The sequence below is a fragment of the Periplaneta americana genome, chromosome 5, assembly GCF_040183065.1.
Source record: "Periplaneta americana isolate PAMFEO1 chromosome 5, P.americana_PAMFEO1_priV1, whole genome shotgun sequence".
In the NCBI taxonomy this organism is placed as follows: domain Eukaryota; kingdom Metazoa; phylum Arthropoda; class Insecta; order Blattodea; family Blattidae; genus Periplaneta; species Periplaneta americana.
The window spans coordinates 116,154,693-116,170,738 of NC_091121.1; the positions used below are offsets into that span (position 1 = coordinate 116,154,693).

At 36.3% G+C, this 16,046-nt stretch overlaps 1 protein-coding gene across 5 annotated transcripts in view; it reads right to left on the reverse strand.

The window, feature by feature from the left end:
- Nucleotides 1-453: 453 nt before the first annotated feature.
- LOC138700088 (myogenesis-regulating glycosidase) overlaps nucleotides 454-16,046 on the reverse strand; it is a 465,840-nt gene continuing 450,247 nt past the window's right edge. For all 5 annotated transcript variants that reach the window (XM_069826407.1, XM_069826408.1, XM_069826410.1 and 2 more), the window contains 2 exons: nucleotides 12,706-14,370; nucleotides 454-7,307 (listed from right to left, as the gene is read on the reverse strand). In XM_069826407.1, coding sequence (XP_069682508.1) covers nucleotides 6,990-7,307; nucleotides 12,706-14,370 — 1,983 coding nt within the window. In that variant the 3' untranslated portion in view covers nucleotides 454-6,989. The remainder of the gene's footprint in view (nucleotides 7,308-12,705; nucleotides 14,371-16,046) is intronic.

The window sequence follows — 16,046 nt, forward strand, 5'->3', positions numbered from 1 at the left end:
CGAGCAGACCATGTTATGTTGTCGCAAGGTGTTGTAAAGCAAAACATCGAGTCGTGCCACGCCGCATCTGATTCTGCGTGCACCTGGCCTAACCCTTCATATAATAATGTGCCACAATGAAACCACGAAAGGAATTGTTTCACTGAAAATATTATCTAAAATATTCAAGCCTGTGTACAAGGTGTTAAAAAAAAAAAAAAAGGTAACTGAACATTGTATGCATATTATGTATCTTATGTTTATATCAATATGTTGCCATGGTTTAACATATCACTGACTGCATAGAGTACTGTACGTACTGAACAATGGAGCATGTAGTTGTGTAAGAATGACCTGAAAAAAAGCTTCTGGTTTTGCTCTGGTTACTTTCAGTTACTTTTTTTTTTTTTTTTTGCAACATCCCATATTAAATTAAGGATATGAAGCATATAACATTGTATAAAAACACTAGAATATTGCAGAAATATATATTTACTTACAATGTATAAATGTACACCTTTACATAATAAATATTCACAAATTTCCTTATTGTACTCTTAAGGATACGAGGGATTAATATATATTATATAATTTCGAGAAACTGCAATAAAATTATAAACTATAAAAAACATTCAGAAAGATAAACAAGTACACAATGCATATACGAGGCCTAACAACTGAGTTCTAAGAATATCAATATGCAGCACATAAAGCCACGTATCCATCAACCAAGGCTGCCAAGCGCAGCCGCTTCTCACAGTTTTGTTATTTTGGTAGCAAGGCAAGAACATGAAGCAGTGTGAGCCACCAGTTAGCATGTAACAATTGAAGCAGTAATATCGGGTTGCGAGATGGCATCTTTACCAACGAACAGTCCACACGGGACAAGCTAATCACTGCAAGGCACCTATGAACACATTCAAATACTGACTGGAATTGACTCACAAGTGAGACAGTCTCATTTTGTGGATGGTGTGTTGATATTAAAATGGATTTGAGGAAGGTGGGATATGATGGTAGAGACAGGATTAATCTTGCTCAGGATAGGGACCGATGATGGGCTTATGTGAGAGTGGCAATGAACTTCCGGGTTCTCTAAAACCCGTAAGACACATTATTCCTACGCAATGAGATCACTTCTCATCTCACAGCAGCCATTAAAGAGTAGTGTATGAAATGTAACATAAAATTTAATATAATATCATCATGACATCATTCGAAGAACTTGATTATTAGGCCTTTCAGGAAAACGTCACACCCACACATGCGAACACATTCACATGCATACTAGTCTACATCATGGTCACTTCATATTGTAGTATTGAAAACTTACTTCATTCTATACCAACATTTTAATGGAATGATCGCAGTATAAAACTCTTTTTATTTTATAAAGGAATGTGTACTGTTTGCGATTTCTATTTCATAGGTAGTAGATAAAAATATCTGATCATTTCGTAAGGGTGAAATATGGGGAGGGAGAGAGAGAGAGAGAGAGAGAGAGAGAGAATGAGACAGACAGAAAATATAAACAATGTGTAAAATGAAATAACTTAAATGATAATGCTTCTGTTACGAATTAATATCCATTATTCATCTTCTGTTGCAGAGTAGAACTAGTGGGTCATAAAAATGGAACCTAACTCTGATTTTAGCAAAGAGCTTTGTAAGGAAGTAATTGAAACAGTGCATTTACCTATATTAGCTTGAGCTCATGTTAGTACATGTCTTCGTGTGTTTGAGCTGATGTTCTGATAGTTGCTTTGCAATGTTGTGCGTCAGTAATGGTAGGTACCATGTGATAAAGACCTTGTCATATAAAGGTGCTCGAATTTTAATTAACAAATTGATCTGAATATACAGGGTCTTTCAAAAAGAATGAACCGATTTCATTAAGCTATATTTCCCAAACAGACAGTACTACAAGACTGCAATCAAGACACACGTATTTGACTGATGTAGCAGTTTTGTTTCCTCTCCTACAAGTGTTCAATATGACCACCACCCACAGCACGGACCACATCAAGGAGATAGGCGAATTCCTCCCAAAAGCGTTGCAGCATATCACGATCCACTGAGTTGATCACAAGTGTTAAGGTCATCCAGTGTAGTGGGTAGTGGCGGAACATAAACACTGTCCTTGACGTATGCCCCACAGGAAGAAATCGCAAGGAGGTCTGGGGATCTTGGAGGCCATGTGGAGAGAGCACGATCCTGAGCACTCCTGAAACCAATCCACCGTTGAGGCACTGTTCCATTAAAAAATGCTCACACTGACAAGCTCCAAAGGGGTGGTGCTCCATCTTGCTGGAAAACGAAGTCACGTGGGTGCATTTGCAGCAAAGGGAAGAACCAGGTTCGTAATATTTCGAGATAGCTTTGTCCTGTGACAGTGTCGTTCTGGAAGAAGAAAGGGCCATAAACCCTGACATCACTCACCGCACAGAACACATTCACCTTAGGGGAAGCTCGTTCATGCTCAATTGTTTTACGTGGGTGTTTGGTTTCCCAAATCCGAACATTGCGATGATTGGCATGGCCATTGATGTGGAAGGTTGCTGGAAGGTTGTTTCGTCATTAAAAATTATTCGTGAAACAATGTCATCATCACCTTCCATGTCCAGCATCGCAGCACAGAATTCCATCCGTTTCCCCTTGTCAGCATGTGTCAGTGCCTGAACCAGCTGCAGTCTGTACGGTTTCATGTGTAGACGTCTTTTCAGAACACGCCAGACAGTGGAACCACTCACCTGAAGCTCACGGCTAGCTTGAAATATGAACTTCCGTCGGCTCTATTGAAACGCCTCTTGGATTTTCTCCACTTTTTCTTCTGAAGTTCGTGGTCGGCGAGGGCTTTTTCCCTTACACAAACATCCACTGTCCTTCAATTGTTGGAACCACCGTCGGATGTTCTTGGGAGAGGGGCTGTACTTTAAGTTGTTAAATCTCCTACGGAAAGCACGTTGCACTGTGACCACAGAATTGGTCCTCACAAACTCAAGAACACAGAACGCTTTTTGCTGAGGTTTTGCCATTCTGAGACTCACACAGCAAATGCTGTGAGCAGCAGGTCGGGTGGGTCACCAGGAGGGGGCACGACAGAGCACTCTACCGGCAACTATTCAAAACTTGAAAATACACTCTTTGTAATGACATGTGACTCGTTCCGCTGCGTTGCTTAAATACTGTGAAATAAAGCTTCGAAACCGGTTCATTCTTTTTGAAAGACCCGGTATTAAAACATAATCCATAACACAGGGTTGCCATGTTTTGGCGCTTTATTACGAAGGGTCATTTTGAATGATTTTTTTATGCTCTCTGCAAAAATGAAATCCGTTTTCGTCAAACACCCACAATTTTTATGTAATTCTTTAAGTTGGCTACATTTAAATTTCGCACGTAATCTTATACTGCAATCGATATAATCTATCGTAAAGTGATGGAACAAAATCGATTATGAAACAATCTATAGGCCTACTTCTCGAGCTGTCTAGATGTACACAGAAGCATTACAGTCCTGTGATGATAATTTTTTAAGTGAAATTTGTATGTGTACTATGTTGATGGTTGCTATTTTTGTATGGTGAAAGTCGACGGGTATAACAAGAAAAGTACGAAAGACATTGTCTATCCAAACATACTCAGCCATAAGACCTATACCACATGATCCCACCATTCTCGTACCTAAACCGCCCCTAACTTTAGAATCATCATCATCATCTGAATCTTCAGACCATTATTATGAATCAACACCCACAGAAGGACAACCAGAGCAGTTTACATAACAAGAACTGAATGACTTGGTAAGAGATCTGGGTCTGAAAAGAATCTGCATAAACTTTGGGGTCTAGATTAAAGAAAAAACATTTGATTACTCAAAGCACAACATTCTATTAGTTTCGAACATCAGAAACGGAATTTCGTGAATATTTAATCACAAAAAGCTGTCTTGTTTATTGCAAAAAATTCTACTTCTTAGGTAATTGATGTAACTGTATCCATCTCTATAATATTGCTGTTAATTTCCCTAATTGCATTTACCAGTAATGTGTTCTGATAATTTATTTTCATGAATGGCAATCTGTGTGAGAGCGGGTGTTTGGGGAGGGGGTGTCCCGTATTTTGATTCTTTGAATTTGGTCACCGTAGTCATAAATTTTATTGTGAATAAATAAAAGTATGGAATGATATATTTATTATAAACGCTATTAATCTGAAGAGATCGAAGTATGAACTAGTACCATATCAATCTATTTTTAATCCATGTATTAATGCAGTAAATTGAAATATTTATTAATCTATATTTACATGTAATTTCAATAATTACTAATTAACTTTTAATATCTCTCAATACAGGATTGAAATAAATTAATATTCAATAGCAGAAAATTGACGGTTCATTTTGAAAATGTTAATATTATTGGTATTTCAAATACAATAAAATCAGTGCATAGAGACTGATGTATTTATAATATTTATAGCAACTAACTATGTAATTACTTATTCAACGTATCTGACTGTAGAGAATCCAAAATACTATTCAGTACCTGCATGATTGTAATACTTGCATTACAAATTTTCATAACATCTGTATCAAAGTATTCTGTAAAAACTTACAACTGAAATGAGTTTAAAAATAAGATGTATAACATATACCTATAATCAATGGTACTTTTAGGTCAGTATTTACTCCAATTAACTAAAATTTATCAATATTCATCATACGGGTAATAAATAAATATTATAAATTTATATGTTAAAATTCCTTTTCTGTATTTTTACTCCATTATATTGTTTATTGTATTTTATAAAGAAGTTTCTTTCTTTCTTTATACAGAGCGTTCATTTCAAAATTTCCTAATCTAAATAACTATATAATTTGAATAGGATTTAATTAAACAAAAAACACGTCAATTTAGATATTGAGGGGGAAGTTTAAAACCGTCTTATTTGCATATTAGTTTTCAATCCCTCACCCCCACCCTCCCCACTTTGAAATTTCAAATGACACCTCTATCTTGTAATACTGAAATTTGAAAGAGTATTCAATTGTTTATACAGCACATTCATTTGTTTCCGCATCTTTTGTTTCCTATTGTCACCTGGCAACCTGGATTCTTGTTATTGTTAATTAAGAGCTGAAGAGAATAAAGCTACAAAGACTATTGAGCATTTCATGTAATAGTTGTGTTTGTGTTTTAAATTATTTGAAAATAGTGTATACCCTTCAAGAGAGTACAGAAATCATCCTTATTGGTTAAATTTAGGAACTTACTCAAAATAAACTGTGTTTTCATCCTACAATCAACTGACAATAACAACAATACAGGTTGCCAAGTGACGATAGAAAACAAAAGATCCGAAAACGAATGAGATGTATAAACAATTGAATGCTCTTTCAAATTTAAGTATCACAACATAGGGGTGCCATTTGAAATTTCAAAGTGGTGGTGGCTGGGGGTGAGGGGGTGAAACTTAATAATCAGTTAAGACTGGTTTTAAACTTCCCTCTCAATATCTAAACTGACGTGTCTTTGTTTAATTAAATTCAATTAAAATTTTATAGTTATTTAGACTGTGAAGTCTTGAAATGAATGCAATGTATTCATGAATATCTGGTATATTTGGTCAATCTTAGCAGTCTTAAGGTTTGTTCCAACAAGCAATTCAGAATGGGTTACGAACTAATACCGAACACCTTTCAATGCATGTGCCAATTGAGTACGTTTTCAGAACTAGTTCGGGATTTTAACATTTCTTGAACTGTTCTTTCACAGCCTTCTGATTTTCTTCTCATATTAAATTTATATTCACCTTCCGAACTTAGTTTGTCGTAAAATATCACTATCACCTTCCAAATCACTGATGATAGACTATTTTTTAATTTTAATCTGCCCAGCCTCGAAGCGTTTTAACCTTAACCTCTGATTAAATCATCTGCACATGCATCTGCAGTTCAATCCCAGTTCATGCTCTTAATCGAGAACCAATTTTACTCGTTCAGAATGAGTTCCAAAGCATGTTGGAACAGAAACTGAAAGTTCAGAACCAGTTCTGCATCAGTTCAAGTCATGTTGGAATGCACATTGAGTTAATGCGCAGGCAATTCATAATCGATTCTGAACCATGCTGGAACAAACCTATAATTAAGAAAGTTTAGTAATTAAATTTCTCGAACATATTACAGTAACAAAAATTTTTTATGTAATTTAGCAAAGTTATCTGAAATGTTCAGGAATCTATAATACCTACAGGGTTTGAAAGGATTAAAAATATTAATAATCTGTTACCCAGGTATTATAGTTTTTAAGACTGCATAGCTCACAAAAAGGAGACCAATAAAAGACGATCATCTTACATTCATTTAAAAAGAATTTCTGTCCTGTATTGAGTCTATAAACAAATTATTGTCTATTAGCATGAACAACTGAAATCGTCAAAGTTAAGATAAAAAAAATAGGCATAGTCTGCTTTCAGCTACGAAATACAATTAACACTATCACAGAAATAAATAAATATTTTGTTCGTCACTGGTATTCTCATCAACTTTTCACTCAAAAAATAATTTTGGAATTAATACCGTCCACATAAAGAGAATACAATTGTTTTCAAAAAGTACTCTCAGACATTAACATAATATCTTGAAACTAAATATATGTGAAACCTCGTCTTTCTAGCAAAATTCCAAAATATTATCTAACAGATCCTGACACAATTCAGCATTTCGTACCAACTGATTTCACTAAATAAATTTAAACCTCACACATCCTCGTTCACAAATGCACAGCGATCTTTCTTAGTTAACAACTTCAAATATCGAATCACACCGAAATATGTAGAATATGTATCAAAAATAGATATGAACATAGCACAATACCAATAAACCGCATTTTCTTCTGCAGGAATGATATTATACAATAAAGTATTTGCAAGGTTCGTAAAATGAAAGATTCCCACGATTATATCTTCCACATTTCAGCTCACTGTTACAAAATTGCCGTTCTGAAAACTCAGAAGCGAGTGTCATCAGGCATTTTAACAAAATGAGCGACTTTATCTTCAGGCACTGCATAATTGTGCAACCAACGGCTCCCCTTCCTCAGACTGCCATCAATTCCATCTTTCCACACTCCAGCAGGTAAATAAACCTCACGTTCATGCTTACGAGGATACAACACTGGTGCAACAATTAGTTCTTCACCAACTGAGAATTCATCCACTACCAGATGACAGGTTGGATCATTGGGGTCCAACAACCACAATGGACGGATTATAGGTTTTCCAAAATCCAGAGCATCTTTCACACATTTCTCCAACAAAGGATTCACCTAAAACAGATATATTATCAATAATCGATTGCATTTGAGAAACTAATGCAAAATTTATTCCAAATTCAATTAAGTACACAACTTTACATCATGATATAATAGGTAAACAGAGTAGTCGACATTGTTCATCCTGGGTTTAATATGGGTTGCTGTTGGCAAATGGTCAATCTCTTCTATTTACTGGTGGTAGCAGTAGCAAGCGAACTGGAGGAAGTTGGCGATGGATAGAGAAGGATGGAAGAGAGCCATAGAGGAGGTTAAGGCCCACTTGCGCTGTAATACAGTAGTAATAGTAGTAGTAGTAGTAGTAGTAGTAGTAGTAGTAGTAGTGGCGATGGTGGCAGCAGTAGCAGTAGCAGTAGCAGTAGTAGTAGTAGTAGTAGTAGTAGTAGTAGTGGTAGCAGTAGCTGTAGCTGTAGCAGCAGCAGCAGTAGTAGTAGTTAGGGTTGACAACTTTTTTTAAGAAAATATGGTAAATTAAGAAATCGACAAAATTTCACATAGAGAATTGACAAATTATTTGCTTCAGTTATTAAAAAACAACTTTATTCTAGAACTACTTAAATTAAGGCTTAAATTAAGAGTATTTTGAGACAGATTTTGTCTCACGTAATGGCACAAGTCGACTCCAGTTTACAGCTCTTATTTGATGTGTCGTGCTTGTGTTCCGAACATATGTCCAATTATTATTCATGAGATAAAAATACCCTCTTTGGAAGAGCATTCTTTGGTATGCTTAGAACAAAACTAGCTAGTTTTCCTAAATTCATAACATCAACAATTGATTGATTTTCAAACCCACAACTCATTTCTGACAAGCATTATCATCTAAAATGATTGCATATTTTAATGCATCTATTGAACAACAGAATTCATCATAGAAATCATCATTATTGACCGCAAAATCAAATGTTTAGAACAAAGATTTTTAATCAATCAACCAATCAATCTTCTTAATGTATCCAGCTGTTTGCTGACAACATAAAGTCCACTAAAAAATAAAGATTTTTACATTATGCAAAAATAAGAGAGAAAACTGCTCGAAGAGAAAAAAATATGGGAGCCAAGGGACTGTTAAAAAATTAGGGAACAATACAGGAGATCCCAGGAAATATAGGAGAGTTGGCAACCCTAGTGATAGCAGTAGTAGGAGGTAAAACTTCATTTATACGTTTTTATGGTATCTGACGAAAAAAAAACATTAAATGAGAAAAATGTATAATTGAAATAGCATTTAATAAAATCTGAATATATGAGAACAAGTTACGTATCATTAATAAAATTTTCACATGAAAAAAATTTAACTTCATAGTTAAGCCATCTTTAATCAAATTTATCACACATATTCTTGAAGAATATAGGTGAGATTGGACTATTTGTAGGAAGTCTTAGCTATTTAGAACCAAAGCTAGGTGATACAGTTGAATCTCTGTTCAACAAAAACCCTCTTGCAACAATAAATTTGATCAGCCCTGGTGTATTTCCTACATTTTCAATGTTTTATACATCATTACAGTGATGTACAAATTTTGGAGAAATCCCGAAGTAATGATAAAAACATTATTATTTTATATATATAAAATTATATATATGTTGTTGTTTTCTAATGCCAGGCGTTTGACAATAAAATCATTTGACCTCTTGCACTCCAATATTTTTCAAAGCTATTATCATGACCAGCCAATGAAGCACAGATTTTGAGGTGTTCCGAACCCATTTCTTGGTTTGAGTTGCACAATGGGCAGTTAGGGGACTGATATATTCCAATTCTATGCAGGTGTTTAGCCAAACAATCATGGCCTGTTGCCAATCTAAATGCAGCTACAGACGATTTTCGTGGTAAATCGGGAATTAACTGTGGATTTTGATGCAGAGAGTTCCATTTTTTCCCTTGGGATTATGTTATCAAATTTTGTTTGTTGAAGTCTAAGTATGTAGATTTAATAAATCTCTTCACAGAGTAATACGTAGATTTAGTAACAGGTCTGTAAGTAGCAGTGCTGCCCTTCTTTGCTAAAGCATCCGCATTCTCGTTTCCCAGGATTCCACAATGGGATGGTATCCATTGGAATACAATTCTTTTATTGAGTGATATTAATTGAGAGAGCATTTTAGTTATTTCTGCTGTTTGAGATGAAGGTGTGTGTTTAGAGACGATTGATAGAATAGCTGCTTTGGAGTCTGACAATATAACTGCATTCCTAAATTTATTGATGTGGCATAGAAGATTCCTGAGACATTCACTTATTGCAATGATTTCACCATCAAAACTTGTTGTTCCATATCCAAGTGATCTATAAAGTGAGAAGAGACAGCACGTAACACTTGCACCGGCACCTTGTTCTCTGGAGATCAAGGATCCCTCAGTGTATAAATGAAGCCAGTTTTGTGGAGGGTACCTAATATTAATTGTCTCTAAAGACAATTTTTTCAGTGTTTCAGTATTTACTTCTGATTTTAGTATTTCTTCTGTTAAATTTAGATTATATTCTATATTTAATAGAGTTAAAGGGTTTGGTTTAATTTGTAAGTTTTCTTTTAAATTCGGGATATTGATTTTCTGTTTTAATTCTTGAACAATGGATATGAAACTTTTTTGAGTTTTCAATTTACAGAGAGGACTGTATGAATGTCAATTGTTTCCTGGTAATCTGATAAGTTTTTCATATTGAATCAGTGCTTTTTCTTCTATTGTCATTTTGATACTGTTAATATTAGTGAGGAATCTCATAGAATCTAATGGAGTTGTTTTGATTCCACCAGTAATGAGTCTGAGAGCTTGGTTTTGAACATATTCTATGTCATTTATGAACGGTGAAGTAATTAAAATTTCTCCGCAGTATGTCAGCACTGGCTGTATAAACATTTTGTATGTAGTGTTCAAAGTATTCCTAGAGCATCCCCATTTCTTTCCTGCTAGTCTTTTTAGAAGGGAGAATCTTTTACGAGCTTTTTCAGAAATGTATTTCAAATGGTTGCTCCATGTTAACTTACTATCGAAAATAACTCCAAGATATTTGGATTCGTAAGTCCTAGGAAGGTGTTGGCCATTGTATTGGATATAGGATTCTCTTTCTTTTTTACCGAGTGAAAATATTTGGTAGTTACTTTTGCTTAAATTGGCAAAAGGGTATCTGTCGGATACAGGGGGGAGAGCCATTAATCCTTCCCATTGAAGGCTTTAAGGAACCAATCTGGACAAATACCCAATGTCCCATCCCTACCTTCCCGTGGTGCAGCTGTTAGTAAGCATAATTTTACGAGCTGAAATAAAGGGAGGGGCTACTCATCCATTAGCACTGGTCAGCTTGATGAGTTAATGACTTAATTTGGTATAATTTTCCTCTATCCAATACCTAATTCCCTCTTTACCCTTTCCTATCCAGTCCTCTGACTGAACTCTTACTTTCTTTGACCCCGACGGGATTAGAGCATTCGAGGCCTAGGGGTTCATTTCCCTTTCCTTCCTCCTCTTTCTACTTTTCTGCTCCTAGTGCTGACCTGCTATGGCACTAAAATCGTCCTCCAGTGGCTTAAGGAGGGAAAGCTGGTGATCAACAAGATCTCCCAGCTAGGTCCAATGGACCCGTCGACCAACAGCAGGTATGGTCCTCCAGACATTCTGGGGAGGTTGTATGTGAATGAAGTAGCCACCAAAATGTTAAAATATGGTGTTCACTTAAATCGGCTACAACTTGCCATTTAACCGCTCCAATAAAATTTACTTAGTTTTCATATTCAATATGTAACTTTTCACTTGGTATCACCCTCTTAAAGATGTTTTCCGTTATTTCGACTACCTTCTTTCATATTACTGTTCACTGATCTTGGCATTCTGTGCAACATTAGAGTACTGTGTTCTAACCATGAGAAAGTCTCTGCGGAATGAAATGGAGCGGGGTAATGCTGTCATTGAATGTTGATGTCATAAGATGTCATAAGGTCACACACGTCGGTACTCGTATCTCTATTGGCTCACTCTCACAGCACAAACAATAACATTGTTACACACATATTTATACTACCCTAGTTACAAAATTAGATCACTGTTAATCTCCTGGTCTTTTAATCCCTCCATATAGGAAATAACATATGCAGGAGAGCGCATGGTTTTTAAACTGACGTTATAACGATAATATTATCTATCTACTTTGCTTCAATAGATGACGCAATAGTAAGCACATTCCTTTCACGGTTGATCTCCTGGTTGGAGAACAGTATTACTTTTTAATGATGGCAGGTGAAACATTAAAACATATCAGTTTGGAGCCTAAATTAGCTGCATTTAGTGATTCAGGTAGGGGAGTGAAGCAAACTGAACTGGCTGAACAGTATGGCTTTGCACAGTCAAAACTTGTACATTCATAAAGAAATGCAAGGAAATTGATAGATGACGAAGTGTGAGAAAACTGTGTCAAATGTATAAAACAATTTCTACTATAGCAGTAGCAGTAGCAGTAGTAGTAGTAGTAGTAGTAGTAGTAGTAGTAGTAGTAGTAGTAGTAGTAGTAGTAGTAGTAGTAGTGGTAGTGGTGGAAGTAATAGAATAGTAGTAGTGACAGTGATAATGGTGGTAGAAATAGTAATAGTGGTAGTGGTGGTGGTGGTGGTAGTGTTAATGGTACTAGTAGTAGCAGTGGTTGTGTTGGTGGTAGTGATACTAGTAATAGTGGTGGTAATGATAGTTGTAGTGGTAGTGGTAGTGGTGGTTGTAGTGATAGTAGTAGTAGTGGTTGTGATAGTTGTAGTAGTGGTGGTAATGGTAATGATAGTAGTAGTAGTGGTGACAGTAGTAGTCATAGTGGTGGTGCTAATGGTAGTAGTGGTTGTGATAGTTGTAGTAGTGGTGGTAATGGTAATGATAGTAGTAGTAGTGACAGTAGTAGTCATAGTGGTGGTCCTAATGGTAGTATTGGTTGTGATAGTTGTAGTAGTGGTGGTAATGGTAATCATAGTAGTAGTAGTGACAGTAGTAGTCATAGTGGTGGTGCTAATGGTAGTAGTGGTTGTGATAGTTGTAGTAGTGGTGGTAATGATAGTAAATGAATGTTTCCGTTTTTAGATACAAGAGGGAAACATGAGGGCAGTAGATGGCACCACTTCACAAAGTCAATTGTCATGTTACAAAACTTCGAGTGACAAGACTAACAGCTTTATTTCACTTCTGAGGAAAGCTATACTTCCAACTTCTCTGAATTTTATCACCTAGAAAACTGCCCTTGCTCAAATATGAAATGCAAGCATAGCAACTATCAAGAACGTCAAATCAATTAAAATAAAAAAAAAGAAGACCAGCCAAAAGATGGATGGACCAATTTCAGTAGCTGCTACAGGAATCAATTTCCTAATGCATGAAGAATGATGATGATGATGAAGAAGTGAAAATGAAAACACTTACTGTTTTTTGTCTCAATGATGTGAGAAACTTGGCCATCTCTAACACACGCTCATCACCATACTTGCTGGGCAGATGAGTGTAGCGTATCACAGGCAGAAATGTAGCAAGCTGCAGCCATCTAACATACAGTTCTTTATCTGGAAGGTGAATGTTGTTTCCTCCATCTTCATGTGACTTATTAGCAACTGCAGACGAATTCTTAGTAAAATCAGAATTATACTCTCCTGGCATGTCGTAGTCCCCGCCAACTGCCCCAGGCATTATAAATGGATAACCCATGATTCCATATGTTAACACCGTAGGGATTATTAATTGCATTGACTTCCATGTAGAAGCAAATGGAGGTAGAGAAACAAATACTGGAGCCTGTGGCCTCGTTATGGCACTGGACACCCCTACTACATCAACAGAACGGAGGATACTGTCTATGAAGATTGTTTTATATTCATCTGGATTTGTTAAGGGGTTCTCAAACCGATAATAATGGGGCATGTCATAAGCTGTTCCAATGTCAAGGTAGAAGGCATCGATATGATATTTGTCAACAAGTGATTTCAATTTGGCTTGAAGCCACGGCACAGTTCTGTTGTTTGTAATATCCAACATTCCGGCACTTTCCACACCTTTATATCGTGTTAATGCTGGAATATGATGACTTGGTTCACGTTCGCTTACAAGAAGATGTTTCCAGACTGCATCTGCGAAGTTCGTAGATTCTGTGCTTAAGAATGGCTGGATTGTAAATACAATGCGAAAACCACGCCTGTGAATGATATCGATAGTCTCGTCCATCGTAGGGAAACGAACAGGATCCAATGTAAAGTCGCCAACATGCGGTTGCCAAGACTCACTGAGTAACACATGTCCTTGTTTAAGAAATCCAAGGGCAATAACATCTTCTGTGTAGTTATAAATAGCTACTTCGGTCAATTCACTCCCAGAGGCAGAAGGTATCTGCCACACTGGTTCCGTCAGAAGAGATGTTATTACTTTTAAATCCTCCTCATTCAGACCGTCCCACAACTGCTTCTCAGAGAAGAACGAATGTAATGATTTCATATTACTTGACGTACAAATGGAATAATTCAACTGTGGAAGAGGTGTTGAGTGATATACATAAGCAAAATCATCGTGACGTGCCTGAAGACAAAACTGACGTTGGTGATTCGTATTCATTGAAACATACAGAGGTGTGTCTGGATCTATGAAAATTGTAACACCATTAGAGTTGATGAAATAGCGTTTTAAAACATTACCCCATACATGTTGTCTAATATCTCCAGTTATGAATGGTGATAATTCTATAGAACCTTTTTCGATGGGCCACGCCATTCCATCTGTCTGACCTCCACCATACCAATGTCCATGGCCATCAGACCAATCGTAACAGTCGGTTGGGTGGTAATTTTCTCTAAGACTTTCCCATGTTATATGGTAACACCGCACTCCAACATGCTCTGTGTAGTTTATGTATAATCTTGCTTTGTCCATCCACTCCATACAGACTATTTTGTCATCCAGGATATTATGAGGAAGACATGGGAATGCACGATCACCACCCAATTCCATGCCCAGGTAACCAAACATGATCTCCTGTCCTTCGTTGCTGAAGACCCTTACTACACGTTCTTCATTGTTGAAACGTATGCTCTCGAAGTATGCTCTCTGAAACAAAAAGCAACTTATGTATTTCTTTCCTTCTGCCTAAACTAAAATTGGTCAAATACTATTGGAAATATCCTTAGAAAAATTGCAATAAATCCAAGTTCCTGAGCATTAGTAAACATTAATAACATTCTTACTAAAGTGTGTCCAGTTATTATTAACCAATTACACGAAACGAACAGAGATTTCTGGTGCTATAAATCTCACATCTGTAATACCAGAACAACCACTGAAAATTTATAAATTGTTTTTACTTTAGATACCAAAGGATAACACTTGGACTACTAGTAGAGTCCGTATTTGGCTTGTAGGTTTCACATAATAAGAAGACACATATTTCAAAGTAACCGTAATTTAATGGGGGGGGGGGGTCCTGGGTTTCCTGATCCGCTCTATCAGTTTGAGCACATTTCCTCAATTTCGACTTGAGTGAATCGGCCATTGTAATGCAATGTTACATTAATTTTCCACTAAAATTTGTTTACACGGTCAAATAAACCCACATCGAAACTTCTGATTAAATATTACTGTACGTTCGAGAAAATAGGTTTATTTAGCAAACAAATGCTGTTTATTACATCTAAATTGAACAAGTGTTATCATAGAGTCTTCTCGAAGTTGACTGTGCACCCAAATTCTACTCCAACTATCTGCGCGCAACACTTCCTCACCCAGCACACCTAGTCATGTTGGAGAATATATATAAGTTAATTATGGTTTATTTAACGACGCCCGCAACTGCCAAGGTTATATCAGCATCACTGGTGTGCTAGAATTTTGCCCCTGCAGGAGTTCTTTTACACGCCAGTAAATCTACTGAAATGAGCTTGTTGCATTTAAGCACACTTAAATGACATCGACCTGGGCCGGGATCGAACCCACAACCTCGAGCATAAAAGGCGAACACTATACCGATTATGTTACTCAGGCCGACTAGTGGAGGATTTTCCCTACATGTTGATACCTAAATAAACGAAATCCATCAGGAACTTCCTATTGTACGAATGCTTCAAACTCCTACCGAATTTCGCTACACCAACTTTTCTAGCCTGCACCCCCATTGGCAGATGAATTATAAGACATTATTATGTCAAAAATGATATTGTCTGATTTGCATTTTATATTACAGTCAAGCAATTTCGATATGTGCACCCTCAGTGACAGAGCAGATGTCCAATCTGTAATGAACCTCCAAACAGATATTCAGCAACTTCATGTCTAGGTGGCAAAAGAATTTTTCATTGTTGCTGTTGACATGAAAGGGCAGGGTGTGATGTTTTTATAAACTGTCAGAGATATCATAATGTAGTGTCCATTAAGTATGGAATATTACTCATAAAGTCTTAAATTTTAATTTTTACAAAGAAAAAAAAATTCTACAAAAGCTATTGGAGATAAACCATACAATATGATACCCGTGTTCGAAAAAAGTTAGTTATTCAGGTATCCAGAGTGTGACAGTAAAATTTATTTTTAGAGTTACATACTCCAGATCCCCATTATATACATATTAATGCACAGAAATTTTACCCATTCACCTATTTATTAAACCTGTTTCATGGACTTCAAATTTGAGACAAATAAGTACTATCTATAACTTTAGCCCGTTGGTTATCAGTATTTTCGGATATTGACAACTAAAATGTTTTCTATACTTATGCTAGCTTATTGAGTTG